The sequence below is a fragment of the Perognathus longimembris genome, chromosome 20 (assembly GCF_023159225.1).
Source record: "Perognathus longimembris pacificus isolate PPM17 chromosome 20, ASM2315922v1, whole genome shotgun sequence".
Classification (NCBI taxonomy): Eukaryota; Metazoa; Chordata; class Mammalia; order Rodentia; family Heteromyidae; genus Perognathus; species Perognathus longimembris.
Genome location: NC_063180.1, coordinates 44,598,344 through 44,625,867, shown reverse-complemented (window position 1 = coordinate 44,625,867; position 27,524 = coordinate 44,598,344). Strand labels below are relative to the sequence as shown.

The 27,524-nt window shown below is 61.0% G+C and overlaps 3 protein-coding genes across 5 annotated transcripts; all 3 read right to left on the bottom strand.

The window, feature by feature from the left end:
- Nucleotides 1-2,293: 2,293 nt before the first annotated feature.
- On the bottom strand, nt 2,294-12,740 carry Ppcdc (phosphopantothenoylcysteine decarboxylase). Its single transcript, XM_048369503.1, is given in 6 exon segments — nt 2,294-2,445; nt 2,796-2,940; nt 2,942-2,965; nt 5,262-5,390; nt 6,026-6,121; nt 12,429-12,740. Coding segments are annotated over 6 exon segments (666 nt in total). The 5' UTR covers nt 12,615-12,740; the 3' UTR covers nt 2,294-2,359.
- Nucleotides 12,741-17,982: 5,242 nt separating this feature from the next.
- Scamp5 (secretory carrier membrane protein 5) lies at nt 17,983-23,933 on the bottom strand. 2 transcript variants are annotated; one of them, XM_048369501.1, is made up of 6 exons: nt 23,881-23,933; nt 23,274-23,402; nt 20,481-20,637; nt 19,257-19,358; nt 18,625-18,742; nt 18,072-18,360 (listed from the first exon to the last, which is right to left on the bottom strand). In XM_048369501.1, exons 1-6 carry the CDS (start codon nt 23,885-23,887, stop codon nt 18,166-18,168), a joined length of 708 nt encoding a protein of 235 aa, XP_048225458.1. In that variant the 5' UTR covers nt 23,888-23,933; the 3' UTR covers nt 18,072-18,165. The 2 variants fall into 2 exon arrangements, with proteins under 2 accessions (XP_048225459.1, XP_048225458.1); XM_048369502.1 differs by lacking the exon at nt 20,481-20,637 and having other exon boundaries at nt 17,983-18,360.
- A 2,208-nt stretch (nt 23,934-26,141) lies between these two features.
- LOC125368494 (deoxyribonuclease TATDN1-like) lies at nt 26,142-27,204 on the bottom strand. Of its 2 annotated transcripts, none has more exons than XM_048369500.1 (2): nt 26,988-27,204; nt 26,142-26,922 (listed from the first exon to the last, which is right to left on the bottom strand). In XM_048369500.1, the coding sequence occupies exons 1-2, from the start codon at nt 27,187-27,189 to the stop codon at nt 26,228-26,230; spliced, it is 897 nt and encodes a 298-aa protein (XP_048225457.1). In that variant the 5' UTR covers nt 27,190-27,204; the 3' UTR covers nt 26,142-26,227. The 2 variants fall into 2 exon arrangements, with proteins under 2 accessions (XP_048225457.1, XP_048225456.1); XM_048369499.1 differs by having other exon boundaries at nt 26,142-26,911.
- Between the last annotated feature and the right edge of the window lie 320 nt (nt 27,205-27,524).

Genomic DNA, 27,524 nt, shown 5'->3' with positions numbered 1-27,524 from the left:
GCCCCGCGCCTGGCTCGGGCCTTGCGCTGCGCGCTTCCCCAGCGGCAGCGTGGCCCGATCGTGTGCGTGTGTGTGCGTGTGCGCACGCGCACGTGCCGGCACCGCGCGCGGAACCCGGGCCCGAGGCCGGCTCTCGCCTTTGTTCTCGCGCTCCAGGCTGGCGCTCTACCCCGTGAGCCACGCCCCCTCCCGGCTTCTGCAAACACCAGGTGGACTAGAGTCAGCAGACGGGGTGAGGGCTGGCGGTGCCCCCCCAGAGGCGGGGGCTGCCCTCGGGGTCCCTCCCTCAATCACGGAGGAAGGCGTTCTGGACAAGTCGCCACGATGGTAAGAGGACTCGGCGGAGCTTCCGAGACAGCGCGCGCGCGCACGGACGGACGAGCGGAGGAGCAGACGGGCCGACCCGGCCCGGGGCGGGGCCCGGCCGTGAGGTCACGGAGACGGGTGTTTGATCCTGGCGGGACTGTGAGTTTGTGGGAGCCCTGGGCGGGCCCCAGGCCGGCATGCAGAACGCATCCTGCCGCAGAACACGCTCACCTTTTTTTTTTTCTTGTCGCTCTGGAGCTTGGACTCTGCCACTTGAGCCACAGCGCCACTTCTGGATTTTTCTGTGTATGTGGGGCTGAGGAATCGAACCCAGGGCTTCATGCGTGCCAGGCGAGCACTGCACCGCTAGGCCACCTTCCCAGCCCTGTTCCCTTAATCTTATGGGAAGTACAGGCAGGACTGTCTGCTGTTTTCTGTAAGCTGACCACGCCTCATTTTCCCTTACTCTATCTTGTTTCATTTCCCCTAAAATGACCTTGTTCCCTTCATCTTTTTCGTTTTTTTTTTTTTTGCCAGACTAGGGGCTTGAACTCAGGGCCTGGGCACTGTCCCTGAGCCTCCTGGTGCTTGTCCAGTGCTCTACCACGTGAGCCACAGCACCACCGGTGGCGCGGATCTGGGTGACGAGAGTCTCGTGAAGACTGTTCTGCCAGGCTGGCTTTGAACTGCAGTCCTCACCTCTCAGCCTCCTGAGAAGCCGGGATGACGGGCGTGAGCCACTGGTGCCCGGCAGGAGTGTGTATTTGAAAATACTCACCAGCATGTGTGTGGAGAGAGAGAGGGGGAGGGAGGGAGGGATCATCTGGGTGCTGGGTTTGAAGCCAGCCTGGGCAGGAGAGTCTGTGCCAGCTGCAATGTTCCCGCAACAAGCCAGAAAGCAGGGGAGGTTCGGCTCAAGTGGTAGAGAACCAGTCTCCAGGGAAAGAGCAAAGTGAGCGTGCCAGGCCCTGAGTTCAAGTCCCAGTACTGGCACACAGGCGCAGACAGACACAGGCACACACTGGAAGGGAGGTGGAGCTGGATGGGAGGAAGTGGTCACGGGGGGCGGGCCTTTGGAGGCGTCCTGGCCCCGCCCCTCCCGGCCCCCCCTATGGACCCACGAGAGAGCTGTCTTTTGCACACATTGCCTAGCTCCATCGTCTCCATGCCATGCGGGGGGGTGGGGGGGGGAGGTAAGGACGGCCGTGGGGGGGGGGGGGAGGGGAGGTAAGGACGGCCGTGCTGCCTGCAGCTGAAGGCGTCGAAGCTCAGAGAGGTGACGTCCCGGCCCAGGCCCAGGGCTGGGAAGTGGCGGAGCTGGGATTCGAACCAGGGGCTCTCTGTCTGTCCTTCACGAGCCGTAGCGGGTGTGGTCAGCCAGCTCCAGCCTGCGTCCCTCCTCCCCCCCCCCCCCAGGCCACGCACGCGCGGGTGTGCGGGAAAGACTCCGCCCAGACGCCACTCTGCTTTATTGCCTGACGCCCTCCATGTCGCAGCGGGGCTGGGGGAGCCCCGGGGATCCCGGGGCACCTGGGCACCCCTCGGACGGAGGGCGGGGCTCCGAGGCCCACTAGGGTCCGCCACCTAAGGGCTCTCCCGCCACGCTGCGTCTTTCTTTTCCACGTTTCTCGGGCCAGTGCTGGGGCTTGAACTCGGGCCTGGGCGCCGTCCTGAGCGTCCTGTGTGTGAGGCTGGCGCTCTGCCACCTGAGCCACAGCGCCCCTTCTGGCCGTTGCCTGTCTATGTGGTGCTGGGGACTCGAACCCAGGGCCTCACGTATGCGAGGCGAGCGCTCCGCCACGCGGCCACGCTCCCAGCTCGCGCCTGGCGTTCTGTCGTTCATCGGAGGTGAGTCTCACGGGTTCTCCTGCCCGGGCTGGCTTGGAACCGCGGTCCTCGGCTCTCGTCTCTGAGCAGCTGGGGTGCCAGGCGTGCGCCCCGGGGCTGGCGGGGCGGTGGTGTCTCTAGGAGTACGGGGTGGGGGGGCGGCTGAACCTGCCCCGGCCCGGCCCGCGCCGCGGAGAGCCAGGTCCGTTCCGCCGGCCTCCCCGCTTCAGCCCCGCGGGACACCGGCCTGCTGCGCGATGACCTCCCGCACCCTGTCCACGATGGTGTCCACCTCCGCCATGGCCCCCAGACCTGGAAGCGAGACTCCGCTGTGGCTAAGGACCGGCCAGCCGGGGGGACTAACCACACCGGCTGCGCGCACACGCACACGCACACATACACGCACCCCACTTTGGACATTGATTCCCCCCCCCCGAAAACTGGAAGTGGCGCTGTGGCCCCAAGTGGTAAAGCACCCACCTTGATCACAACAGCTCAGGGGCAGCGCTCAGGCCCAGAGTTCAAGCCCCAGAATCAACAACAACAACAAAGCTAAGGGAGCGTGCAAGGCCCTGAGTTCGAGTCCCAGTACTGGCACAAAAAACCCAAACGTCAGAGGGGAGCGCGAAGCGCGGCCCCTCCCAGCCTGGCGCGGGGCCCACCTTGGTCTCCGCACACGAGCGTCTTGGCCACGCACGGGATCTCCTGGTAGCCGAAGGCCTTGAGCTGGCCCACCTGCTGGGCGGTGAGGGGGTGCTCCCACATGGCCGTGTTCATGGCGGGGCAGAAGAGGAGCGGCTTGCTGCGGGTCCCAGGCGCGGATCACGCAGGTCTGCGGAGGAGCAAGGCCCTGACCAGCGGGGGTGGGGTGGGGCCTCCCCCAGCCCCCCTCCCCCAGCACCCCCTCCCCCCGCACTTCCAGGCAGGAGCAGCCAGGCTGTGAAGAGCAAAGGCTCAAGGCGGCAGCGGGGCGCACGCCTGGCACCCCAGCTACTCGGGAGGCCAAGATCTGCGGCTCGCGGTTCAAGGCCCGCACCAGCAGGGAACCGGCCCAAAGCCGCACGCGGAGCCGCGGCCCAACTACGCGCGCCAGGCCCGGGCACGAAAACCCGCAGACCGGGTTCGAGCCCCGGGACCGGCGCAAGGTTCAGATAGGTGACGAATCCGTTCTCTCCCACCCTGGGGGTGACCCCGCTCCTCCCACCCGCAGCGCCCCAGGACACCAGTCAGCAAGCCTCTCAGCGCAGCCAGCGGGCTACGTACGGACGGCTTTAGTCACCCTTCCTCTTGGCTCTGGGCCACCTGTTCCCTCTGCAGAAGCCAGGCGAATACTTAGCAGGGGGGGAGAAGTGTGACACAGAAAGAGAGAGAGCGAGCGAGCGAGAGAGAGAGAGAGAGCAAGCGAGCGAGAGAGAGAGAGGGTCCAGGGCTGCGCTGCGGATCTCTTCATTTTTTGTGCCGGTCCTGGGTTTTGAACTCATTATCCCTGAGCTCTTTTGCGTCAAGGCTGGCGCTCCACCGCCTGAGCCACAGCTCCACCTCCAGCTTTTTGCTGGCTCACTGGAAATAAGAGTCTCGTGGGCATTCCTGCCTGGGCTGGCTTTGAACCGTGATCCTCAGATCTCAGTGTCTCGAGTGGCTGGGTGACGGTCGCGCGCCACCGCCCCCAGCACGGACGGGCTGCAGATTCTCAAAACACAGCACATGGCCCTCGGCGGGGCCCGGGCCGCTGCCCCCCTCCCCCTCCCCCTCAGCGCCCCTCCCCCCTCAGCGCTCCCCCTCCCCCCTCAGTGCTTCCCCTCCCCCCTCAGCGCTCCCCCCTCAGCGCTCCCCCCCCCCTCCTGGACAAACTGGGTGCTGGCTGACGGGGGGGCGGGGGGGATGGGGGGGTGGCGAGGACGAAACCCCTTCCCTGGCCCCTCGCCCCACGGCCAGTGCTCCCCGCCTGGGGCTGTGCGGCGGGCAGGGAGGGCAGCCGCCCGTCTCGGTCCCCGGGAGCCGGGCCAGCCGGCCAGCCACGGGGAGTCGCCGTCCCTTCTGGACTTGACGGCTTGTTTAGCACCGACAAGGGGTCAGGGCCCGGGCGGGGCGGGCCGAGGCCCAGGGTGAGGGGGGCAACGTGACGGGAGGAAGCAAGCCCAGCCGGCCCCCACTCCACAGCCCGCCCCCCAGGACCGCCCCCCCACAAAGCCAGCCCAGGCAGGGACGTCTTGCAGGACTCCGACGCACCAGCAAAAAGAGGCAGCACCGTGGCTCAAGGGGTAGAGTGCCAGCCTTGAACCGCCAGAGCTAAGAGGAGGCCGCCCTAGGTTCAAGCCCTACTGCTGACACACGCGCACACACACGCACACACGCGCGCACACACACACACACACACACGAAGACCTTCTTTACGGCCTCTCAGGCCTAAGCCAGGTCCTACTTGGTGCAATCCACCCTCACTGCCTAACTCGAGTCAGATGTGCGCGAGCCCCTGCAGGTGGGAAGGGCAGAGCGGGAGGGGAGGGGAGGGGAGGGGAGGAGAGTGGCTGGAAGGACCAGGGATGAGGAAGGCAGGGCGAAGGGTGGGCACTGGTGGCGTGGGTCAGGCAAGGGCAGGGGCCCCGGGGGGAGGGGGAGGGGCGGGCATTGCGGGGCTCAGCAGCAGGTGGGCACCGCTGGGGTGGGTCAGGCAAGGGCAGGGGCCCCAGGGGGAGGGGGAGGGGGAGGGGCGGGCACTGCGGGGCTCAGCAGCAGGTGGGCACCGCTGGGGTGGGTCAGGCAAGGGCAGGGCCCGGGGGGAGGGGGAGGGCACTGCGGGGCTCAGCAGCAGGTGGGCACCGCTGGGGTGGGTCAGGCAAGGGCAGGGGCCCCGGGGGGAGGGGGAGGGCACTGCGGGGCTCAGCAGCAGGTGGGCACCGCTGGGGTGGGTCAGGCAAGGGCAGGGCCCGGGGGGAGGGGGAGGGGCGGGCACTGCGGGGCTCAGCAGCAGGTGGGCCCCGGTGGCGTGGGTCAGGCAAGGGCAGGCCCTGGGGGGAGGGGGGCGGGCACTGCGGGGCTCAGCAGCAGGTGGGCCCCGGTGGCGTGGGTCAGGCAAGGGCAGGGGGCCGGGGGAGGGGGCGGGGCGGGCCCCGGGGGGCGGGGCTCACCAGCAGGTTGTCACACAGGCCGCTGGCCACCTTGCCCAGCGTGTTGGCGTCCAGCGGCGCCACGAGCAGGAGGTCCGCCCACCTCCGCAGGTCGATGTGGAGCACGGGGTCAGCGCGGCCTTTCCACATCTGGCAGAGAAGGCAAAGCCGGGGGGGGGGGGGTGTCCGCGGGAGCCCCCCACCCCGCCGGGCCCCCGGGAGCTGGCGGGCGGGGGCACAGGCGCCTCTTGTCCCCGGCTCCTCCAGGGCTGGTTTCTCTTGAGCGCGGCCATCTGGCAGGGAGTTCCTGGCCGGCCGCGTGGGGCGGATGCGGGTGTCGCCCAGGCTTGGGGGGGTGGCGGATGACAGTGAGAGATGGAGGGGGAGGGGAGGCCGGGCCAGTGGTGCTCAAGGCTGGGACTGTTTGGCAGGGCGGCCCGGCCCGGCGGCCGTGGGAAGGGAGAGGCCGCGCCCCACGTGGGCCGGGCCGGTGGGAACGCGCTGCAGCCGGGACGAATCCAAGGCCAGCCTCGCGGCGCGGGGCCAGAGCCGAGCTGCGCCTGGGGGGGAGGGGGGAGGGGGGCCCCTCAGGCCAGAGTGAGACAGATGTTTTCCTCATCGCCTCTGCCCAGATGGCCCCTGACCGCGGACTCCGGGCCAGCCCGTCTGCGCGCTCCCGCCGCCAAGCCCTGGGCCGCAGCAAGACACCGAGTCCTACTGGGGGGGGGCGGGGAGGGGGGCGGGACCCGCCCCCACCCAGGAGGGGGGCGGCTGGCCGCACGCACCTCCCATTCGTCGGCATCACTGAAGAGTGTGGCGGGGATGTCCTGCGGGCTGTAGAAATGCTTGGCCCTCTCCGTGGTCACCACTGTGACTTCCAGCTGTCACCGAGAGAAGAGGGGGACAGGTTGAGAGCCAGGAGGGCCGCGGGCCGGGCCCTGGGGGCCCGGGGCCCGAAAGCCCAGCGCCTCGGAGGCTGAGACCGCGGACCCGGAGCCGGGGGACGCGAGCCCGGGGCAGGAGAAGCCCTGAGACCAGAAACCTGGAAGTGGCGCTGCGGCTCCGCGGGCTAGAGCACCGGCCTCGGAGAAGAGCGCTCGGGGCCCTGAGTTCAAGCCCCGGGACGGACACAAAATCAATCGAGAGATGCGACAGAATCGTCCAGGGGGAGGAGATGAGGTTGGACGAGCGCGAGGCCACGCGGCCGAGGAGGCGGGGGGCGGCCGGGGCTCTGCATCCGATCGTGGACGGGGCCTTGGCCGGCGGAGGCCGAGCTGCGGGCGGCTCGCTGCACAGCGCCGACCGAGCCCCAGCCCCGCGGCCGGCCGTGGACCCCGCGTCTCCCGCTCTGCGCGGGGCTGAGCGGCTCAGCCTCGCACGACGTGTCACGCGCGAGCCGGAGCGGTTCTGGGACAGACGCGCTCGTCCCCAGGGCGGCGCGCACGCCAGTTCTCTTCCCCCTCCTCGGCCCTACCAAGGGGGCGGGAGGGGGGACGTCCTTTCTGGAAAACTCAAGTGACGGTGGAAGTCTTGTGCGGTAGGGAAGGAAGTCTTCCCAGGGCTCCCAGCCAAACGTCTCGTTCCCAGCGAGGAAGACAAGCTTTCACCCCCGAGCGGGCAGGGCCGGGAGCAGCGGACATTTGCAAGCAAGAGAACAAGAGTCAACAGACACACAGACACTTGGAGGTGACTGCAGCTCCCAGGGAACATAACCTAATGCTATCCTAAAAAAGGGGGGGGGGGCAGCACCTGGGCTCACGCCTGTCCTCCCAGCCACTCAGGAAGCTGAGATCCGAGGACTGAGGTTCAAAGCCAGCCCGGGCAGGAAAGCCTGTGAGACTCTGATCTCCGATGAACCAGCAAAACCCGGAAGCAGAGCTGTGGCTCAAAATGGTAGAGCGCTAGCTTTGAACAAAAGCTCAAGGACCGTGCCCAGGCCCTGAGTTCAAGCCCCATGACCAACAGGACAAAAAAGGTTTGTCTCAGATCCAAGACACGGACGTTGCTAGGTCCTTTCCTGGCTGAGCGAACGGGGGGAGGACGAGGCCGGGCGACGAGGCTTTTCGCCCACACACTGTTCTGAGCACCCGAAAGCCTGGTCTGTAGACACGGGTGCGGCCGACTCCTGGGTGGCTGTGAAAGGCCGACGGCAGCCACCCCGGCCCAGGCCCTTGGGCGTTTCCCACACCTCCCGAGGCCGCCGGCCACCGCTCGGTGACCTCAGACCGGCCTGGGGTGAGATCGCACCTCCTCCTCCTTTCCTCCCCCTCGGTGTCAGTCCTGGGGCTGGAACTCCAGGCCTGCGCAGTGTCTCGCAGCGTGTTGCTGTGGTTGACGGCGGGTGCTCGGCCCCTCGAGCCACAGCGCCACGTCCAGCTTTGTCCGTGTGTGGTGCCGAGGGTGGGGCCGGGCTTTCCTCTCATGGTCTCTGTCCAGCTGCTCAGCCGGTCCACCCGGTGGCTACCCTCCAGGCTGTGCAGTCACGACCCAGCTCACCTGCGGCGGCTGGTCCCTCGCCACGCCCCTCCCTGACCCCCACCACCGAGCGAACGCCCGGAGCAGCCCAGGGCTGGGCCTTGGGGCCGTCCACACTCAAGCAGCACGACATGGCCGGGTGCCGTGGCTCACGCCTGTCATCCTGGCAGCCCAGGAGGCTGCGGAGCCCTGGCAGGGGCCGGTCGCGGGCACCGGTCACGGGCACGCTGAGCACGCTCCGGCCCGCCCCCGCCCGCTGGCCGCAGGCACGCGCTCCCGGAGCAGGCCGCCGGGAGAGGCCCCGGCCGCGCCCGGTGACGCAGGGCGCCCCAGATCCGACGGCAGGTCCTGCCAGGAGTGCCAGGTCTGTGCGTGGAGCCTGGCGGCCGGCCAGGCAGCTGACACCACCCGGGGCGCGGAGGCGGCGGGCGGGGGTGTGTGCACGCGCACGTGCGTGTGCGCTGGCACTCGGGGTTGAACTCGGGGCGCGCGTGCTATCCTTTAGCCTTTTCACTCAAGTTCTAGCACGCCAGCCACACACACACCTCCACTCCTAGCTCCCTGGTGGTCCCCGGAGGCGAGAGTCTCACGGACGGCCCCACCCGGCTGGCTCCCAGCCGCGGTCCTCCCTGCCCAGCCTCCCCAGCAGCCGGCATGGCCCCTGCCGCCCGGCTCCCAGCCGCGGTCCTCCCCGCCCAGCCTCCCCAGCAGCCGGCACGGCCCCACCCGGCTGCCTCCCAGCCGCAGTCCTCCCTGCTCAGCCTCCCCAGCAGCCGGCATGGCCCCTGCCGCCCGGCTCCCAGCCGCAGTCCTCCCCGCTCAGCCTCCCCAGCAGCCGGCATGGCCCCTGCCGCCCGGCTCTCGGGTTTTGTTGGGGAACGATAATCTATGCACGATGAGCAGCCGTGCAGACGCGGTTCCTCCTGCAACCACGGGGCGCAGTTCCGCAGGTGAATTAAGGACTGCGGACACTCATCGGTTCTCTACACCCTGATGACATGAAGGCCCGGTGCCGGTGGCTCACACTTGAAAGCTGAGATCTGAGGATCACGGTTCAAAGCCAGCCCAGGCAGAAAACTCTCCGAGACTGTTACCTCCAACTAAAACCAGTGAAAAGTGAGGAGGGGAGCTGCCAGGCAATCCCAAGGCCTGTGCACCTCCTGGGCCCCAGGGCTTTCTCTTAGGTTACCTCTGGGATCTAGAATCTTCTAACCTCAATGTGAGGATAGGACCTGGGATGAGTCATTTGAGCGCTTGCTTCCTTTCACTGAACTGATTAAAAAAAAAAAAAAAACAAGCCGGGCGCCTGGTGACTCACACCTGCAATCCTAGCTACTCAGTAGGCCGAGATCTGAGGACCCAGGCTTGAAGCCAGCTGAGCAGGGAAGTCCTTGACACTCCTATCTCCAGTTAATTACTAGAAAACAAAAAGCTGGGCTGGGAACACGGCCTAGTGGTACAGTATAGATGAGGCCCTGGGTTCGATTCCTCAGCACCACATATATAGAAAATGGCCAGAAGTGGCGCTGTGGCTCAAGTGGCAGAGTGCTAGCCTTGAGCAAAAAGAAGCCAGGGACAGTGCTCAGGCCCTGAGTCCAAGGCCCAGGACTGGCAAAAAAATAAATAAATAAGTAGAAGTAAAGCTATGGCTCACGTGGTAGATTACCAGCCTTGAGAAAGAAAAACATTTAAAAAGCCAAGGGGCAGCTCCAGGCCCTGAGTTCAAACCCCAGTACCAAAACAAAAGCCAGGCTCTGGTGGCTCACACCTGCCGCTCTGCCTACGCAGGAGGCAGAGAGCTAAAGGTGAGGTTCAAAGCCGGCCCAGGCCAGGAAAGTTCCTGAGACTTTTATCTCCAGTGAACCACCAGAAACCGGAAGTTGTGCCGTGGCTCAAAGTGGTAGGGTGGAAGCCTTGCATGAAAAAGCTCAGGAGACAGGGCCCAGGCCCTGAGCTCAAGCCCCACATCCACCCAACACACAAATATCATGAGAACTGGGCGCTGTGGCTCACACCTGTGATCCTAGCTACTCAGGAGGCCGAGATCTGACAACTGCAGTTCTAAGCCAGCCTTTGCAGACAAGTCCATGCAACTCTTCATCTCCAGGGCTGTGAATGTGGCTCAGTGGCAGAGCGCTCGCCTAGCATGCATGAAGCCCTGGGTTCGATTCCTCAGTGACACATACGCAGGAAAAGCCAGAAGTGAGGCTCAGGTGGCAGAGTGCCAGCCTCGAGCAAAAAGAAGCTCAGGGACAGTGCTCAGGCCCTGGGTTCAAGCCCCAGGATGGGCAGAAAATAATAAATAAGTAAATAAGTAAGAAACGAGAAAGGCAGGCCGAGTCAGGGGAGGCCTCTCAAGGGGGAGGAGGGGGGGAGGGCAGCGGCATGGGGAGAGGGCCAGACACACAGGCATCCGCCCAGGGGCCTCGGGGTGGGGGGGGTGGGACACATGGAGAATCTCCCCATCCAGGAAGCCCGACCCTCACAGGCGTGTGCACACGCGCACACACACACGGACACGCACACGCACACACAGGCTGCGTGGGCTGGGAGGAAACGGCAGGGTCACCGTTCTCCTGAGCTCTGGGGCTGCCCATCTGTTTCCTGAGATGGGACTCCCCACCCCCATCCACCCATCCAGACGCTCTGGGGCGATGGGAAAAGGAAGTGCATGGTGTGGGGGGGTAGAGGCCCTCAAAGCTACACCCCAACCCCTCCCCCAGGCCCCCCAGACACCAGGCTCTAGCTGGCCAGCTGTGACCAATGGTTCTAGGCCCCGCAGGTTAGGCACTCCATTAAAAACAGCGCCTGGTCTCTGAATAGCCACAGGACCCTCTTCTCTTCCCTTCCCTTCCGTTCCCTTCCCTTCCCCCTCTGGCCTGGCTGGCAGCTTTATTGCTTTTCCCAACCTGAAGTTGGTAGAAAGTGAAAAATTAAATAAACCCTTCCAGCCCCTGCTGGAGCGCACCGGCTCCCCACAGGTGCAGCGAGGGGATACTGACCCCTGCTGGCCGCCACGCCGGGCTGCGTGCGGGGACCGACACGGGCAGGGCCCGACCCCGACTCCCATCCAAGCCGGTGTTGGGAAACACAGTGTCCAGGGGACGCTGCGGTTCTTTGTCACATGAAATGTGTGTGTGTTGCTGGAGGGGGTGCAGGGAAAGAGGAACCCTTCTCCACTGTTGGTGGGAGTGCAAATTAGTACAACCACTTTGGAGAACAGTATGGAGGTTTCTCAAAAAGCTCAATATAGACCTACCCTATGACCCAGCCATACCGCTCCTAAGCATCTATCCTAAACAGCAAACCCCAAGATATCAAAAAGACATTTGTACTTCCATGTTTATCGCGGCACAATTCACAATAGCCAAAATATGGAATCAACCCAGATGCCCCTCCACAGAGGAATGGATCCAAAAAATATGGTACCTATACACAATGGAATACTACATAGCGATTAGGAATGGTGAAATATTGGTATTCGCAGGGAAATGGTCAGAACTTGAACAAATAATGTTAAGCGAGACAAGCCTAGAACACAAAAAACAAAGGGGCCTGATTTCCGTGATATATGACTGTTAAGATGAGGTGACGGAGAGACAGTAGAGACCAGGCTGTGAAACCAAAAACTGCTTGTCAAATGGTATTCCCCACAGGATTGGGGCAGCGACCCAACAGTATGTAACTAAAACCAAACAATTACTCAACATATAAAGGTCAAAAATCGACCTTTCAGTGGAATGCAATAGCTCAAAAGCTATGTATGTACGTTCATATAAGACTACTGTCGACATATGGTCTAATATCAACATTACATTTAAAGCCCTAGGTGAACTTTTTTGGGCGTGGCCACGTGGCTACTGTATATGTTCTTGATACATTGTATATTGTATATATGTCTACCTGACCTAGAGAAGGGGAAGAAAAACAGGGTGTAAGACATCACAAGAAATGTACACACTGCCCTACTATGTAACTGTACCCCTTTTGCACAACGCCTTGTCAAAAAATTTTTGTTTAATTAATAAATTAAAAAAAAAGAAATGTGTGTGTGCGTGTGCTGCTCACTGGGCTTGAACTCAGCCTGGGCACTGAGTTTCCCTTGGCTTTTCTACTCAGGGCTGCTGCTGCTCCACTTCCAGCTTTGTGCTGGTTAACTGGAGATAGTCTCACAGCCTGTCCTGCCCAGGCTAGTTTCGAACTGGAAAGCACCCACCGTGCTGGGGGTTAGCAGAGAGGCCATGAGCAACTGAAGCTCCGAATCCAGCCGCAAGCTTTCGCCTGTGTGCTGGTGCTGTACTCAGTCCTCACTCGAGGCTGGCACTCCACCACAGGATCCACAGCTCCACTTCTGACCTTTTCCTGGTGGGTCGCTGGAGCTTAAGAGTCTCATGGCCTTTCCTGCCCTGGCTGGCTTTGACCCTGGAGCCTCACATCTCGGCCTCCTAAGTAGTTGGGATGACAGGCGTGCGCCATGGCACCCGGCTTTGCTTTCCCGCCTGTAATCTAAGCCAGCTTCCGCTTGCCCTGTGTACTGGCCTGGCTCCTGCGTCCCAACATGAACACACACTACAGAAACAGGCGGGGGGGGGGGGGGGGCGTCTGCCTAGAGGCCACCCCGCACGCATGCCCCAGAAACAGGCGGGGGGGGGGGGAGGGGTGTCTGCCTAGAGGCCACCCCGCACGCATGCCCCGGGACGGGCCGACACTCACCCCAGGGACGTCCAAAAGCTTTGACACCAGGAGAGGCAACTTCAGGGCTGCCACGCTCCCGGTGACACCCACAAGGACATGGAATTTCCTCTCCGCCCCGGGTGTGGCAGACAGACAGGAGGCCTGTGGTTCGAGTTGGGGTTTGGCAGCTTCAAGTTCTGGGCATTTGTGAAGCGTGGGATCCATTAGGTTTCATCAGGATTTGGGATCTAAAGCAGAACAAGAGGCACCCCATTGTTCAGACATCCAGGAGAGGGCACCCCAGGGGCAAGGGTGGGGCAGTGATGCTAGGCCACCTGCTGGGGTTTACACACACACACACACACACACACACACACACCCCATGGCAGGTTAGAGTAATGGCAGCCAAGTACCGTGACCGCCCCCGATCGCTTCACAGAAAGGATGACATTCAGGCTGGATGCGGAGGGATAAGCCCTTTTTCTCAGGTCAAGAGGAGGGTATGACTTTGAGAGGCGTATGGGCAGGTGCCCAGTGGCTCACGCCTGTCATCCTAGCTGCGCAGGAGGCTGGGATCTGAGGAGGGCGGTACCAACACGGCCCAGGCAGGAAAGCCCGTGAGATTCTGCAACTAGTCACCGCAAGACTGGAAGTGGTGCTATGGCTCAAGAAGGAGAGCACCTGCCTTGAGTGGAAAGAGCTAAAGGAAAGCACCCAGGACCCAAGTTGGAGCATCAGTACTGGCACACACGCAATGTGCACATGCGTGTGCACACACACACACACACAAGCACTACGTAGTGCTGAGCAGGCTTTGCTAAAAACCAAGCCCACGTACCTTTCTAACATAACACAAAGGGTGCGTGTGTGCGTGTGTGTGTGTGCGCGTGTGTCCGTTAAGCCTGAAGAACAGACATTGGGTGGTTTAGCCAACACCTGCAGCCAGGGTCAAATCAGTTGAACCCGAGTCCCAAGGCGCGTGGCTGCGGCCGCTTGGTTTGCTCTGGGTTGCAGCTCCTCGCGTGGCCGGGCTCGGGCGCGCTTGGCGGTCCCGGGACTTGAACTCAGGGTCTGTCTGGACCTTGTTAGCCCAGGGGTCTGCGCCCAGTCACCCACCCCCGCCCCTCTTCCTGGGCTGGTTGTTGTCTTTTGGGGGGGGGTCCCCTTTCCCTGGCTGGGCTGTGGTCCCGAGGGCAGGCGCGCCCCGCGCCCGGGCTCCACCGCGGCCGTGGGGTCCCGGGGCGCCGGGCGGGCCGGGCGCTGGGGGCTCCCGCCGAGGCCGAGGCCCAGCCCGCGGGGCTCCCCGGCGAAGCCCCCGAGAGCCGAGGGCGGGCGAGCGGCGGCGGCCGCGGGCAGCGCTCGGCCCCGAGTTCGCGCCCCGGCACCGGCCCGGGGGGGTGTGTGTCAGGAATCCACGGCCGCGAGGGCAGCACGCGCTCCCCCCGGGGGTAAACCGAGGCCGCGCGCGCGCCCCCCCTCCGCCCTCCGCCCTCCGCCCTCCGCCCCACACGGAGCCCCGCGCCCCCGGCCCGACCGCCGCTCACCCGCGCCGGGCGCGTCTCGCGACGGCCCTCAAATATCGCGATACCTCGGCCGCCTTCCCCACGGCGGCGTCGAGACGCCGCCCGCAGGGCTCACGCCGCGCGCGCAGCCTTCTGGGAATTGTAGTCCCTCCTCTCCTTCTCCCTCCCTCCACCCCTTTTGCTGGGGAGTAGTCTTTGGCGGGGAAACCTGACATATAACTTGTCTCCCTCGGCCTTTGGGTCTCGCCAGTGCCTAGGCTCATCTGACCTCCCACCCCCCCACGACCCCCATGACCTCCTTTCTCCCCCCCATGACCTCCTTTCTCCCCCCATGATCTCCTTTCTTCCCCGCCCCCCCCATGACCTCCTTCCTCCCCCCCATGACCTTTCTCCCCCCATGATCTCCTTTCTTCCCCGCCCCCCCATGACCTCCTTCCTCCCCCCCATGACCTTTCTCCCCCCATGTCCTCCTTCCTCCCCCCCATGACCTCCTTTCTCCCCTGCCCCCCCATGACCTCCTTTCCCCCCCCATGACCTCCTCCCCCCCCCCATGACCTCCTTTCTCCCCCCCATGACCTCCTTTCTCCCACCCCAACCCACCCGAAGCCTGGCACTCCATGCCACGAATCCGCCGGCCTCTTCTGCCTCTGGTGCCCGGGGTGAGGGCGAGGGCAGGGGCTTGGGCCGCTGCAGGCAGGAAGACCCTGCGCCTTCCCGTCTGTGTGGACGCTGGGGCCTAGACGCGGGGCCTTTCCACGCCAGGCCGGCGCTCCACCTCTCGAGCCGCAGCGCCACTCTGGCTTTTTGGGTGGTTCGCTGTGTTAGGGCTGACCTGAAAACTGGAGTAACTAAATATAAGTTTTAGTGTTAAAATCGTAACAGCTTCTAAACCCTGGCGATGACTCCATGCGAGAGGGCTGCACCCCCACCCGTGAGACTAGTTTCTTATAGTTTGACATGTAAAAATGTAGGGAGCCCTTGTTTACCTCTGTACCTGGGTAGCAACCATGGTAACGGACAGTAAAAAATGATCATAGGTAACTGTCAGGTTGGTTTACTTAGGATTGAATACTGGATTGTTCTGGCCCGCTCATGCTTGCTTAGTGGTAATGGGAAAACATGGTCACAATTGTCAAAATGAAGTTGGTACTAGGTCAGCCTGACCGCATATTCTGCTTCTGTAAACGGCTTGCTTAACCCATTTGTGACTTGCTCTACCCCCTGCACTAACCCCCCTGCATCAGTGCTACGTGACCACCTGTTGTCAATTCCTGATATCGTGGCCAGTTCCTGATATCAAAGCCAAAATAGATAACTGAAAGGGTAGATAGCCAATAGAAATAGAACAAGACTTGCTTGCTCAATGCCATCCGATCAAGTATCTGCCAAGTTGGAAATACCCTGCTCCTGTTGTAATTGCAATAAAAACCCTGCTTATCTGAGGGTCGGGCTCTCAATCCAGATCCGCTGTGTGGGTGACGGTTGGGAGTCCAGGCTCGAGCTTGCAATAAAGACTCTCGTGCGTTTGCATCGGAATCGGCTCCTTGGTGGTCTTTGGGGACCGGAAATCTAGGCCTAACACCTGAAGTCAACGGCCTCCCAGGCTTCCCTACCCAGCTGGCTTCACCCCTCAATCCTCAGAGCTCAGCCTCCCCAGTGGCTAAGGGGATAGGCGTGAGCCACCAGCGCCCAGCAAGAGGGCACCGCTACTGATGCCGGATGCGAAGGACAGCTCCCAGGCGCACCCCCTCAGCCCACCCCCCCAGGAAGGCGCCATGAAGACACGGGACACGGAGCAGACAGGGTGAACGTCCCCTTTTATTACAGTTCACGGAATCACCACAGACAGACACATTGGCTCAGGCAGATCAACTGCCGGCGGGGGGTGGTACGTGTCTCCGGAAGCACTGGGAGCTTGCAAAACGAGGTCACACTGGCTGGCCACGGACCCCCAAGACACCCCCAAACTGACTGGGTCTTCCCTCCCAATCCCCAGCCAAACCATCCAGCGGAGATCAGTCTGTGTCCACCCCCTTCCACCCCCGTTCCCTTCCCAGGTAAGTGCAGAGCTGCCCGGAGACAAAGCATCCCGGAGCACGGACAAGCCGGGCCAGACCAGGGAACAGACTTCCCCGAGAACAGACCACCGTGCAGGCGAGGACGGGGGGGGGGGGGGGGCGGGCTGGACGGGGAGCTGATTCGGGGTGTCACGAGTCACAGGGGCCGGGCCAGCAGCGGGGCCACAGTGCTCGGGCACGATCCGGGGATTCGAGGAAGGGAAGGCAGAGGTCTGGGATGGGGGAGAGTGGAGACGTTCCAGGTGGCATGAAGCCCTGCTGTGACGGTTCTGGAGTAGCCCACTGAGCTTTTGTTTAGCTGGAAGGAGGGAGAAAAGGGGCAGCAACTGCTGAGGCGAGACCCCCCCTCTCCCGGCCTCCACGGAGCTGGGGCCGCCTCTAGCAGCACGTTTTTATTTTTTTGTACCAGTACTGGGGCTTGAACTCGAGACCTAGGTGCTGCCCCTTAGCTTTCTTGATCAAGCTGGTGTTCTACCGCCTGAGGCACAGTGACACTTCCAGCTTTTCTTTTTTCAACTTCTAGCTTTGTGCTGGTTAGTTGGGAGATAAAAAGCCCCCTGGGCTTTCCAGCTGGGGCCGGCTTTGAACCACGATCCTCAGATCTCAGCCTCCCGAGTAGTGAGGATGACAGGCGCGAGCCCCTGGGTGCCCGGGCCTGCCAGTCACTGTAACTCACTGCTCCGAGCTCCCCTCTCCCTGCCAGACCTCGGCTCCTTCTCCTTCCTCAGCTCACGGGGGGAGAGCGAAGTCGGAGAGCGAAACAGGAGCGCGTTATCTGCGTCTGACCACCCCCACACCAGACAGCACTGGAAACTGTGATCAGAGAGCCCTTCCCTTCCTCCCTCCCCCGAAGCCCCCTTCCAGCCGAGCGCGGGAAGCTCAGGGTAGGTCTGGCTGCCTCCCTCCAGAAATGCCCAGGGCCACAGGGCGGAGCTGCGCCCCCCCCCCCGCCCCCCAGCTACGCCGCTCGCCTTCTCGGACCCCTCTCTAAGCCCGGTCCCGGAGGCTCGTCCCTGGGCGGGCTCCAGTGTCGCTCGGAGAGGACCAGAGCGCAGCAGAGGGCCAGGAGCGGCGGGACACTGGGGACGCGCAGACGTTTCCAAGGCCGCAGGGTGGGAACAGGAGGGGGAAGCCACAGTCGGGGGGGGGGGGGGGGGGAGAAAGAGCTAGAGGGGTCCGGGTTAGGGGAGGAGAGAAGGAAAAAGGGGAACTTGTCTTGCTGGGCGCCCGGGTCATCCCCGCCCCTCGGGAGGCCGAGATCGGAGGGCGGCGGTTGAAAGCCAATTGCGCCAATGAACCAGCAAACAGCCAGAAGTGGAGCCACCGCTCAGCACGGCGGTGCGCCAGCTCGGGGGCGGCGTCCGGGCCCTGGGTTCAAGCCCCAGGACCAGCACACACAGGACACAAAGCAAAGGAAAGCGATCTCTGTAGGCCAGACGCTCGAAGCTAAGGAGACGGGCCCTGCCTTTCCAGTCTCTGGGAGTCGGGGGGGCCCTGCCCCTCCCACAGGCCATCCTTCCTGCTTCCTTAAATTGGGGCTCAGATCAGATTTGGGGAGCGGGGGGAATCCTCAGGCTTCGGGAAAGCCAAGAAAAGCCACGTGGGGGAAAAGAAAGCAATCCTCGGGGGCAGCTGACAGCGGGGCGGAGGCCTGGCTGGGCGACGGAAGTCCCCCTGACGATCCCACCCCCTTGTCATCACCAGGAGCTGCAGACTGTCACCCCTGCCCCCTCTTAGGGGTCCCGAAGCAGAGAGAGCTTCGGTAACCCTGTGGAGAGCGCCAGGCCCCCTGCCCCCCCACCCCCACCCCGTAAGCAGAGTCAGGGGGGCAACCTGGCGGGAGGGGGGACGGGGGGGGCTGGCTGAGTTCTAAACATACATGTAGCACCAGGACGAGAGACCTCCACTGCACACAAGTTCACGAGGGGACACGGACACGGGACACGCCCAGCCACGGAGCGAGACCCACAAGGACAAGGTGGGGGGGGGACAGGGGCTACACATGGACACACACACAGATGGATAGATCGGTAGCGCTCTCCTTGTACAAAGAGGGAGGGGAGGAGGGAGGGGGACCCCGCGCGGTGGGTGACCCGCGTGGACGGCGTGGCTCGAGCCCGCCCGCCCCACCGGCCCCCCCCCCCCCCACCGGGCCTCCCCGTGGGCTGCCCCGGATCACATGTCATTGGAGTAGGTGTAGTTGGGGGTGGCGGAATACTGAGTCTGGGGGGTGCTCATGGCGCCCTGGGCGGCGCCCCGGGCCGCGTTCTGCGCGGCCTGCTGCACGTGCGGGTTCTTCCACGCGCCCGTGGTCCACTCCTCCTGGGCTTTGCTGAAGCTCCCTCCGCTCCCCCGGTAGAACTTATGGACCTGCAGGCAGAGCAGCGGAAGGAAGGGCTGAGCCGGGGCGGCCCGGGCCCGCCACGCCCGCCAGGCGGGAGGACGGGGCGCTCGGGGCGAGACCCCCGCTCGGAAGCGAGCACCAGCAACCGCGCCTTTAGTCCCAGCTACTCGGGAGGCTGAGATCTGAGGACCACGCTTCAAAGCCAAGCCTGGGCCTCGAGTTCAAGCCCCACGACCGCCGAACGAAAGCAACGCGCACACGGCAGCGTCCCCCCCCGCGCGGCCCCGTACCATGCTGAGCGCGATGAAGGAGAACACGGCCACCACGGTGAACATGACGGTGGGGATGAGCATCACCACCGCGGAGCCCACGTTGGTCCCGAAGAAGGAGATGGTGGCGATCCAGCCGCTGCAGAGACAAAGCCCAGGTGAGCGGTGCGGGCGGAGCCGGGGCGGGGACCCCCTTCCCTGAGGCACTCCCGCCAGGGCCGCAGGCACAGGAAGACCGTCTGTCCCCAGCCGGGTGTGGCGGCTCACACCTGACAGCCCAGCCACTCTGAGATCCGAGGACCCCGGTTCAAAGCCAGCCGGGGCAGGAAAGTCCGTGAGACGCTCATCTCCCACGAACCACCAGAAGGCCGCAAGTGGCGCTGCGGCTCAAGTGGCAGAGCGCCGGCCTTGAGCTGAAGAGCTCAGGGACAGCCAGCGCCCAGGCCCCGAGTTCAAGGCCCCGGGACTGACTGAAAATAAAGAGCGCTTCCTCGGGGCTCAGGAGCGGGAACGCTTCCAGACGCGGGCCTTGCCCTTCAACGGCCTACCTTGGACTCCCGGAACACACCGCCCAGACCCCCCTCCTCTGCTGCTACAGGACACACCCACGGGCCACCCTACCGCCCGACCCCGGTCCCCTCCCTGCCGCTTACCAAACGCCCCAGCCCGGGATGCCCACGGCCTGAATGATGCTGATGACCAGCTGAGCCATGAAAGTGAAGAAGAACGCCATGAAACTGAAGGAGCTGTCGGTCCTGCAGCGGAGGAGATGCCTGTCACCGGAAGTCGCCCCGAGAGGGCCGGGGCCCACCGGAAGTCGCCCCTAGAGGACTGTCTTCCCTGCCCTCAAGAATACCAAGCACACCCAAGTTTAAATGAGGGTGTGATGAACAGAAGACATGGTAAGGCCTTAGTGGAGAGGCCATAGCCAGCCCTGAGTTCCCGCCCCACCATGACAAAAAAAAGAACAAAAAAGAAAAGCAAGAGCAGGCCAGGCCTGGCGCTGGTGGCTCCGGCCTTCGAGTCCCAGCTCCCCAGGAGGCTGAGATCTGAGAATCAAGGTTCAAAATCAACCCAGGCGTGGGAGTCCCCACGAGACTCTTATCTCCAGCCGTCAAAAAAGCTGGCTGGAGCCGTGGCTCAAGCGGCAGAGCCTTACTTAGCCCGGGGGAGAAACGCTCAGGAACACGCACCCCGGCCCTGAACTCAAGCCCCAGGACTGTCAGGCACACAAGACAAATGCACCGAAAAACAAAAGTAAAAGAACCCCACGGGCAGCCGGAAAGAGGGCCACCAGCGAGGCGCGCCCCATGGCGCGGAGAGGGGTGTCCTGGGGGGCTCGGGCACGGGCTCGCGGCTGGCAGGGGCGGCCTGTGTGGACTGCCAGGCCAAACCCGCAGCCCGTCTGACCAAGGGAAGACAGCGAGGGCTCTCCCACCCCACCCAGCGGGAGGGGGAGAGGGGAAGCCCTTGGTCCCGCTCCCAGGATGCCCAAACCCCACCTGGCGGTCTGAGCCAAAAGCCCACAAGGGGCTAGGACTGTGAGGATGAGAAAAGGAGGAAAGGAGTCACAGGAGCCGGGCACGGGGGGCCACGCCTGTCACCCCGGCTACTCGGGAGGCTGAGAGCTGAGGATCGCAACTTGAAGCCAGCCGGGCAGGACCGTCCACGGGGTTCCTATCACCACTGAACCAACAAACAGCCAGAAGTGGCGCTGTGGCTCCAGTGTGGAGCACCTGCCATGAACGAAACAGCCCATGACAGCGCCCAGGCTGAGCTCAAGCCCCGGTACCAGCATTCAGAGAGAGAGACAGAGCGAGAATGGAGAGGAAAGAGGAGGGAGAGGGCTAGGGGCTGGGCTCCGGGCCGCCACTTACTTGAAGGCCTTGTAAATGGGCCGAAACCAGCAGACGTAGGAGCAAGGTGTGAAGAGAATGAGCCAGAGAAAGGCCAGGCCAAAGTTGGTGGCTCCCCCGCCTCCGATCAGCCACGCGAGACAGCCCACCAGGTTCACGGCCAGCGTGACGCTGTTCACTGCAGGCCAGGAGCAGGTGTACACAGAGAGACAGACACATGCAGAGACACGCCGGCACCCAGACACGCATGCGCACGTGTGAGCGCGCACGCACACACACAAAGTAGAGATGCAGACACACACAGGGACACGAAGGCAAACCACGGTGACATGCAGACACACAAACACACACAGAGGGAGTACACACTGTGAGAAAGCAGGCTGGTGGCTCGGACCCCCCCATCCCCCGCTCCTGGGGCTCTGAGAAAGCCGGAGGACAGGGTCTCCACAGCGGGAACCCAGACCACCTGTCACCCCAGCTGCTCAGGAGGCTGAGATCTGAGGAGCACTGTTCAAAGCCAGCCTGGGCAGGAAAGTCCTTCAGACCCTACGCTCCAATGAACCAGGAAAAAAGAAGCTGGAGGGAGAGGTGTGGCTTAAGTGGTAGAGAACTACCCTTGAGCACACACACAAAAAAAGCTAAAAGCACAAGGCCTTGTGCTATGTATGACCTGAGTTCAAGTCCAGTACTGGCACAAGGGGAAAAAAAGAGGTCCAACGCCTCAGAAGAGAAATGTTCTACTTGTAAGAAAGGCCTCCAGGGTGGGGTGAGGGAATGGCCCAGCGCCCTAATTCTAACCCTGGCCCCGCAAAACAGACAGTTCCTTTGTGCCTCTAGGACTCTGGCAATCATCAAGTCCAAGACAAGAAACCCACCTTACACTTCCTCCTGCAAGGGAGGGCACCAAAAGGGCACCGGTGGCTCCCACCTGTAATCCTACCCAGCTACTCAGCATGCTGAGATCTGAGGATCGAGGTTCAAAGCCAGCCTGGGCCTGGGCAGGAGAGTCCATGAGACTCTTATCTCCAATGAGCTACCCGAAAACTGGAAGTGGCGCTGTGGCTCAAAGTGGTAGAGAGCCAGGCTTGAGCTGAAGAGTTCGGGGACAGCGCCCAGGCCCTGAGTTCAAGCCCCACCACTAGCCAAAGAAAGGCCCATGGAAGCATCTTTGTAAGCCCCTATTCCATGTGCCCCTTCTTCAGTGGGCAGGCAGTGGTGGCTGGCTCAGTCCTGGTCCTCCTGCCCCCCCGGGAAGCCTTCCCTCGCCATTCCGGTACACCTGACGTGCTCCTGGTTCCTGAAACACAAGTTCCAGTCCACCAGCCACACCCCAGGCTCCCAGATCCAGATGCCCCTTCCTCACCACACCTAGATGATTCTAGAAAGGAGAGGGTCACCAGCTCATCACCAGGCACACCTGACGTGCTCCTGGTTCCTGAAACACAAGTTCCAGTCCACCAGCCACACCCCAGGCTCCCAGATCCAGATGCCCCTTCCTCACCACACCTAGATGATTCTAGAAAGGAGAGGGTCACCAGCTCATCACCAGGCAAGGGCTGACAGTCATCTCACAGATGTGCTCACACCTGTCAACCTCGCTGCTCGGGAGGCTGAGATCGGAAGATCCACAGTCCAAAACAGTTAACAAGCAAAAAAGCCAAAAACAGAGAGGTGGCTCAAGGGGTAGAGCACCACCAGCCTTGAGCATAAAAGCTCAGGGATAGCACCCAGGCCCTGAATTCAAGCCCCAAGACCAGGGAAGAGAAAAAAAAAAAAAGACGCTAATGCTGACAGCAACACACACTAGGTCATCGGACGTGAGGGCAGCGGCTCCCGAGGACACGCGCCCAGTCCACAGAGACCCTGCGTGGCCGCGGGCAGGCAGCCTCCCCCGTGAGCTGTGCGGGCCTGGCACCTGTGGCCTTTCTCTGGAATCCCCAGGCTTAGATCTATTTCCTAGAGACCCGAGCTCCTGCCAGGCGCCTAGGAAGAGCTTAGGGAGGTATTTATAGACTTTAAATCCAGCGTTTAGATGCGCTCCCCCTGGTGATGATGGGGGCAGGGGGCCGGCCGGCAGCTCTGGCACCTGTGAGGTGTGGCCACTGGGGGGGGGGGGGGGGGGGGGAGGGGAGGGACCACCATGGACAGTGCTTCCGGTGCATTCCAGCTGTGTTTTTTTCTATCCCTGTTCACTTAGCACCAAAGTTGCTCGGAGCCCTGCTGTTCTTGTTGCTCTCACTTGCTCTTTACATAGAAGAGCCGATAACCGGTTATCACCTTGCTCAACGCCTCTCATCCCAGCCCCGCCCCCCTCCCGCTGCCTCCCTGGGAAGGGCGGTCCCTGGCCCCCCCCATCGTCCTTGCCCAGTCTAGAGTTTACACTCCTCATTACACCCATCTTCCCATCCCCCCCCCCCCGCCCTACCGAAGCCAAGTGTCCCCAACAAAAACAGAGCAGAAGGGAGGCCGGCTGGACTGCCAGCTCCTGCCTGCAACCTCAGAAGGACCCCGGGTAAGGCAGGACGGGCGCCGTGAGACACGCCTGCAATCCCAGCCACTCAGAAGGCCAAGATCTGAGGATCACGTCTCTCCGATGAGCCAGCACAACGTGGGCAGTGGGGCTGGGGCTCACCGGGTGGAGCGGAAACCGAGGCGGAGGCCCCGCAGAGACGCTGACCCAGGAAGACGCCTCAGTTCACTCAGATGCAATGGAAGGCTGGCGAGAGCTGGGCCAGCAGACCCCAGACCCCGGCGCCCCCTCCCGGGCCCCCGGCGCCCCCTCCCCGGCCCCCCCGCCCCCCCTCCCGCACTCACGCATCCAGAGGTAGTAGAGGCGTTTGGTCATGGTCAGGTGCTGCGGAGGAATGTCGGCTTCGAAGTCTTGGTAGAAACATGGCTTCAGTGGAATGAACTTGGGCAACGGCGGGAAGTTGTTGGCCTTCTCTGGGAGCAAAGCACCAAGCACAGCATCATCTAGAATGTTCCTCTTCCCCACGGTCCAATAGACCCCTCCCCTCCCTGGCTGATCCCCACTGGGCCATCCCTCCTCGCCCAGGTCCCCAAAAAGCCAGCACCGTGGCCTGCACCTGTCATCCTAGCTACACCGGAAGCATAACTAGGAGGACTGCCATTATAAATGCAAAACTGTATTGAAAAGAATAGCCAGGCGCTGTCGGCTCAGCCCTGACATCCTAGTTACTCGGGAAGCTGAAATCTGAGCACTGAGGTTCAAAGCCAGCCAGAGCAGGAAAGTCTGGGAGACTCTCATCTCCAGTCAACCACCAGATAACAGAAGCGACGCTGTGCATTGAGCACAAGCAGTCAGGGAGAGTGTTCAGGCTCTGAGTTCAAGCCCCACGACCACAAACAAACAAAAGCAGCGCATGGCTCAAGCGGCAGAGCACCGGGCTCCTCTCCTTACCTGCCATGGTGAGTCCAGTGAGCTACGGGCTGCCCAGGCCTCTCTGTCTTGAACTGGGGGAGGGAAGAAAAGCCGGTCAAGATGAGCACCAGGTGGGACGCTGGTGGCTCATGTCTGCAAATCCTAGCTATTCAGGAGGCTGAGACCTGAGGATCACGGTTCGAAACCAGCCTGGACAAAGTCTGTGCAACTCTTCATCTCCAATAAATTACTTAGAAAAAGCCAGAAGTGGCGCTGTGGCTCATGGGGTAGAACACTAGCCTTGAGCAAAAGAAACTTGGAGAGAGCACCCAGGCCCTGAGTCCATGCCTCAGGACCAGCAAAAACAAAAAAGATGAGGATCAGAGGACCAGACAACCCAGTTCCCGCTAGGACAGGCCCTTGGTGGCCCAGTCTGTTGTCCTACCTACTCAGGAAACTGAGCTATGAGGACTGTGGTTCAAAGCCAGCCAGGGCATGAGACTCTTATGTCCAATTAACCAGGAAAAAGCTGGAAGCAGAGGAGCTGCTCAGTGGTAGAATACCAGCCTTGCACAAAGAAAAAGCTCAGGGACAGTGCCCAGCTCTGAGTGCAAGTCCCAGCACTGGTGTGCATGTATGCCTATGCGTGTGCACACACGTACACACACAAGTTGAGTGCCCGCTATTTCAAATGTTGTGCACTAGAAATGATTATAAGCTTCAGAGTTTTTTTCCTTCCTAGTTTTGGAACTTGAATTCATCCTGAGATAGCCTGTTTTTGTTTTGTTTTGTTTTTGGCCAGTCCTGGGGCTTGAACTCGGGGCCTGAGCACTGTCCCTGGCTTCTTTGCTCAAGGCTAGCACTCTGCCATTTGAACCACAGTGCCCCCTCTGGGCATTTTCTGTATATGTGGTGCTGGGGAATCGAACGCAGGGCTTCATGTATACGAGGTGAGCGCTCTACCATTAGGCCACATTCCCAGCCCCTCACATACACCTTATACCCAGAACCCGAAGGGAGTTTTCCACATTTCTAGCGTTCCCTGCGTGCTGACCGCAGCTCAGCCTACGAGGTCAGGGGCAGTAATTCCTACCTGTGATGACATCGTGCAGCACTTGGAATTGGGGGTTTGGGAGCATTTAAGGCTCTCCAGACAAAAGACTCATGAATAGCTGATATGCATGTCCACGCAGGGGTGGGTACTGTGGTGTACTGCTGTAATCCCAGCTGCACCAGAGGTGACCCCAAGAAGATGCTGTTTTGAGGTCACAGCTTGGGGAAAAAAAAGTTAGCGAGACCCAATCTCAACCAACAAGCCAGTGTGGGGATAGAGCCTGGACCCCCAGCCACCTGGGAGGTGTCAGCAGGAAGGCAACCGTGTGAGACGAGAGAAAGCATGAGACTCTGTCCAAGAGAAGACACGAAAGCAAAAAGGGCACGGGTGAAGTGCTGGGCAAGTGCGAAGCTAGCGTGGTGTGTGTGTGCGTGGGCATACGTGCATGCGTGTGTCCGGTAATGATTGCTCCCTGGGGGACAAGAACTGAATGGGTGTGGAGTAAGTGAGAAAAGCAACTTCCAATGCACTTTGTAACGTTTTTATCCAGTCTAAGATACTGCTTGGAATACGGAGGTCAGCTCTGGCCAGCGCCATCACTGGCTGCTGAGGGGCGTCAGGTTGACTCCATCTCCGATGAGTTAACGAGAGCAGAAGCCGACTCCATCTCCACTAAGATCTCCCCGCCCTGTCCAGGGAAGTTCCCTGCGTGATAAGACTGTGTAAACGGCTTGACCACCTGAGTTGTGGAAAGTTCCAGGTGAAACCCGTGCCCTCCCGTGAGTAGGCGAATCCGCCTGCAGCCTGTGAGCCCCGCCAAATCCGTGCGCCAACTCTAACTAGAATGATAGGTTGGCTCAAGCAGTTGCTATGAAGCAGACTGTAACTCCACTGGCCACCTGCGTGTGACCTGGCGTGCTCTGTAAGTGCTGTAACCTCATCGGCCACCTGCGTGTGGCAGGCTCGACCATGTCGTGTTTGTCTTTATAACCCGACCCCGAGCGGGGCCCAGGGCGTGGGGTCCCAGCTCCCGAGTCTGGGCTGCGGCCCTGGCCAGTCAGTTGGCTTTTTACTTGAGACTGTCTCTGAGTAGTGGACTCTTGGGGGGATGCCCCCCTCACATCCCAAAACATTGTGGTCCCCTCCCTTGGGGGGACCCCATTACACCACTGATTTTGTTGTATTTGTTAAGAGGAAAAAAATCACTGCCAACTGGTTATTATCAGAACTTTTTTTTTTCCCCCAGAGAATTTTCTTTATTGAACATGCACTGGGCTTTTTCACCATGAAATTTCACATATGTGATGGAAAATGGAAGACATAAAATTAATATCAAGAAAAAAATACTTTAGTGGTGTTGTTGTATAGCGTATTGGCTAATTCCAGCGGATCCTCATCTCGTACTGCTGGCATTATCTCCAGTATTTGAATTATATGGCAGGGCTCATTTCTGTCTTTTAAACAATTCCCATTTTCCCACTTCTTTTTGGTAGGAAATGAAGTTTCTATATATTTTGATCCAGCATGTGTACTTTTGACTCCACACCAAGGTGCACTGGTCTCAATCATTAACTTTTCACTAGGTATTGACTTCAGAACTTCCAAATTAGCTTCAGTTTTCAGTGAGCAACCATTAAAACCAACATAATGGTCCAAGTCAATCAAAGCAGCTACTGCTTCCTTGGTACCATCAAAGGAATGCACCACGCCGCCCACATGCCGGTCTCTGTTTCTTTTCATTATGTCCAAAAATTCAGCATGTGAATTTCGACAATGAAGAAACACTGGTAATTTTGTTTTCTCTGACAGTTCAAATTGTTTTTCAAAATATCTGAGCTGAGTATCTTTGGGACAAAACTGAAGTCGATCAAAATCAAGTCCACATTCCCCTATTGCTACAACCTTCCCCTTATTGTTTTCAGCAAGACTGAGCAACTCCATTAGGTAAAGATCAGGGTTGTCCTTTTCAAATTCACTACATCTTGTAGGATGACATCCAACTACTGAAAAACATATCTGAAGCAGTTCTCAGAAAGACTTCTTCGAAATTATTTAATTCATTTTTTTTGTTTTGTTTTGTTTTTGAGGATACCATTTGTTTGTGCCAACTGAAGCGCATCTTTACTGTCTTGTAGATTTCCACCTGTAATCATAAACTTTTCAACACCAATCTGGACAGCTGTCTCTATTACATCCTGCAAATCATCTTGGTGCTTCTGAGCCCCCCTATAAATTCCTCTGAACATAGGATCTGTTAGGTTGATACCAGTATCGATAAACCTGAAGCAACTCATGACCACGGCGCAGGCTCCGCCCCGGCGGAAGCGGAAGTGGCCTATTATCAGAACTTTTAAGACACAGACATTAAAGTTCTCCTTTTGTGCCAGTACTAAGGCTTGATCAGGGCCTGGGCTCTATTTCCTCACATTTTTCTCTCAAGGTAGTTGCTCTACCCCTTGAGCCACACCTCCACTCCCAGCTTTTTGCCGGTTCACTGGAGATCAGAGTCTTATAGCGTTTCCTGCCTGGGCTGGCTTTGAACCAGGATCCTTGGATCTCAGCCTCCTGAGTAGCTGGGATGCCTGGTGTGAGCCATCTATGGCCTAGAACTTCTGATCCTCTTCCTTCA

Coding starts and splice junctions, on each gene's coding strand:
- Scamp5 (XM_048369501.1), bottom strand. Junction 18,743..19,256: donor ATCCCGGGCTGGGGCGTTTG/GTAAGCGGCAGG, acceptor TTGTCTCTGCAG/CGGCTGGATCGCCACCATCT. Junction 18,361..18,624: donor CCTTCATCGCGCTCAGCATG/GTACGGGGCCGC, acceptor CTCTGCCTGCAG/GTCCATAAGTTCTACCGGGG.
- LOC125368494 (XM_048369500.1), bottom strand. CDS start 27,189: ATGAGTTGCTTCAGGTTTATCGATACTGGTATCAACCTAACAGATCCT. Junction 26,923..26,987: donor TCAGTTGGCACAAACAAATG/GTATCCTCAAAA, acceptor AGTCTTTCTGAG/AACTGCTTCAGATATGTTTT.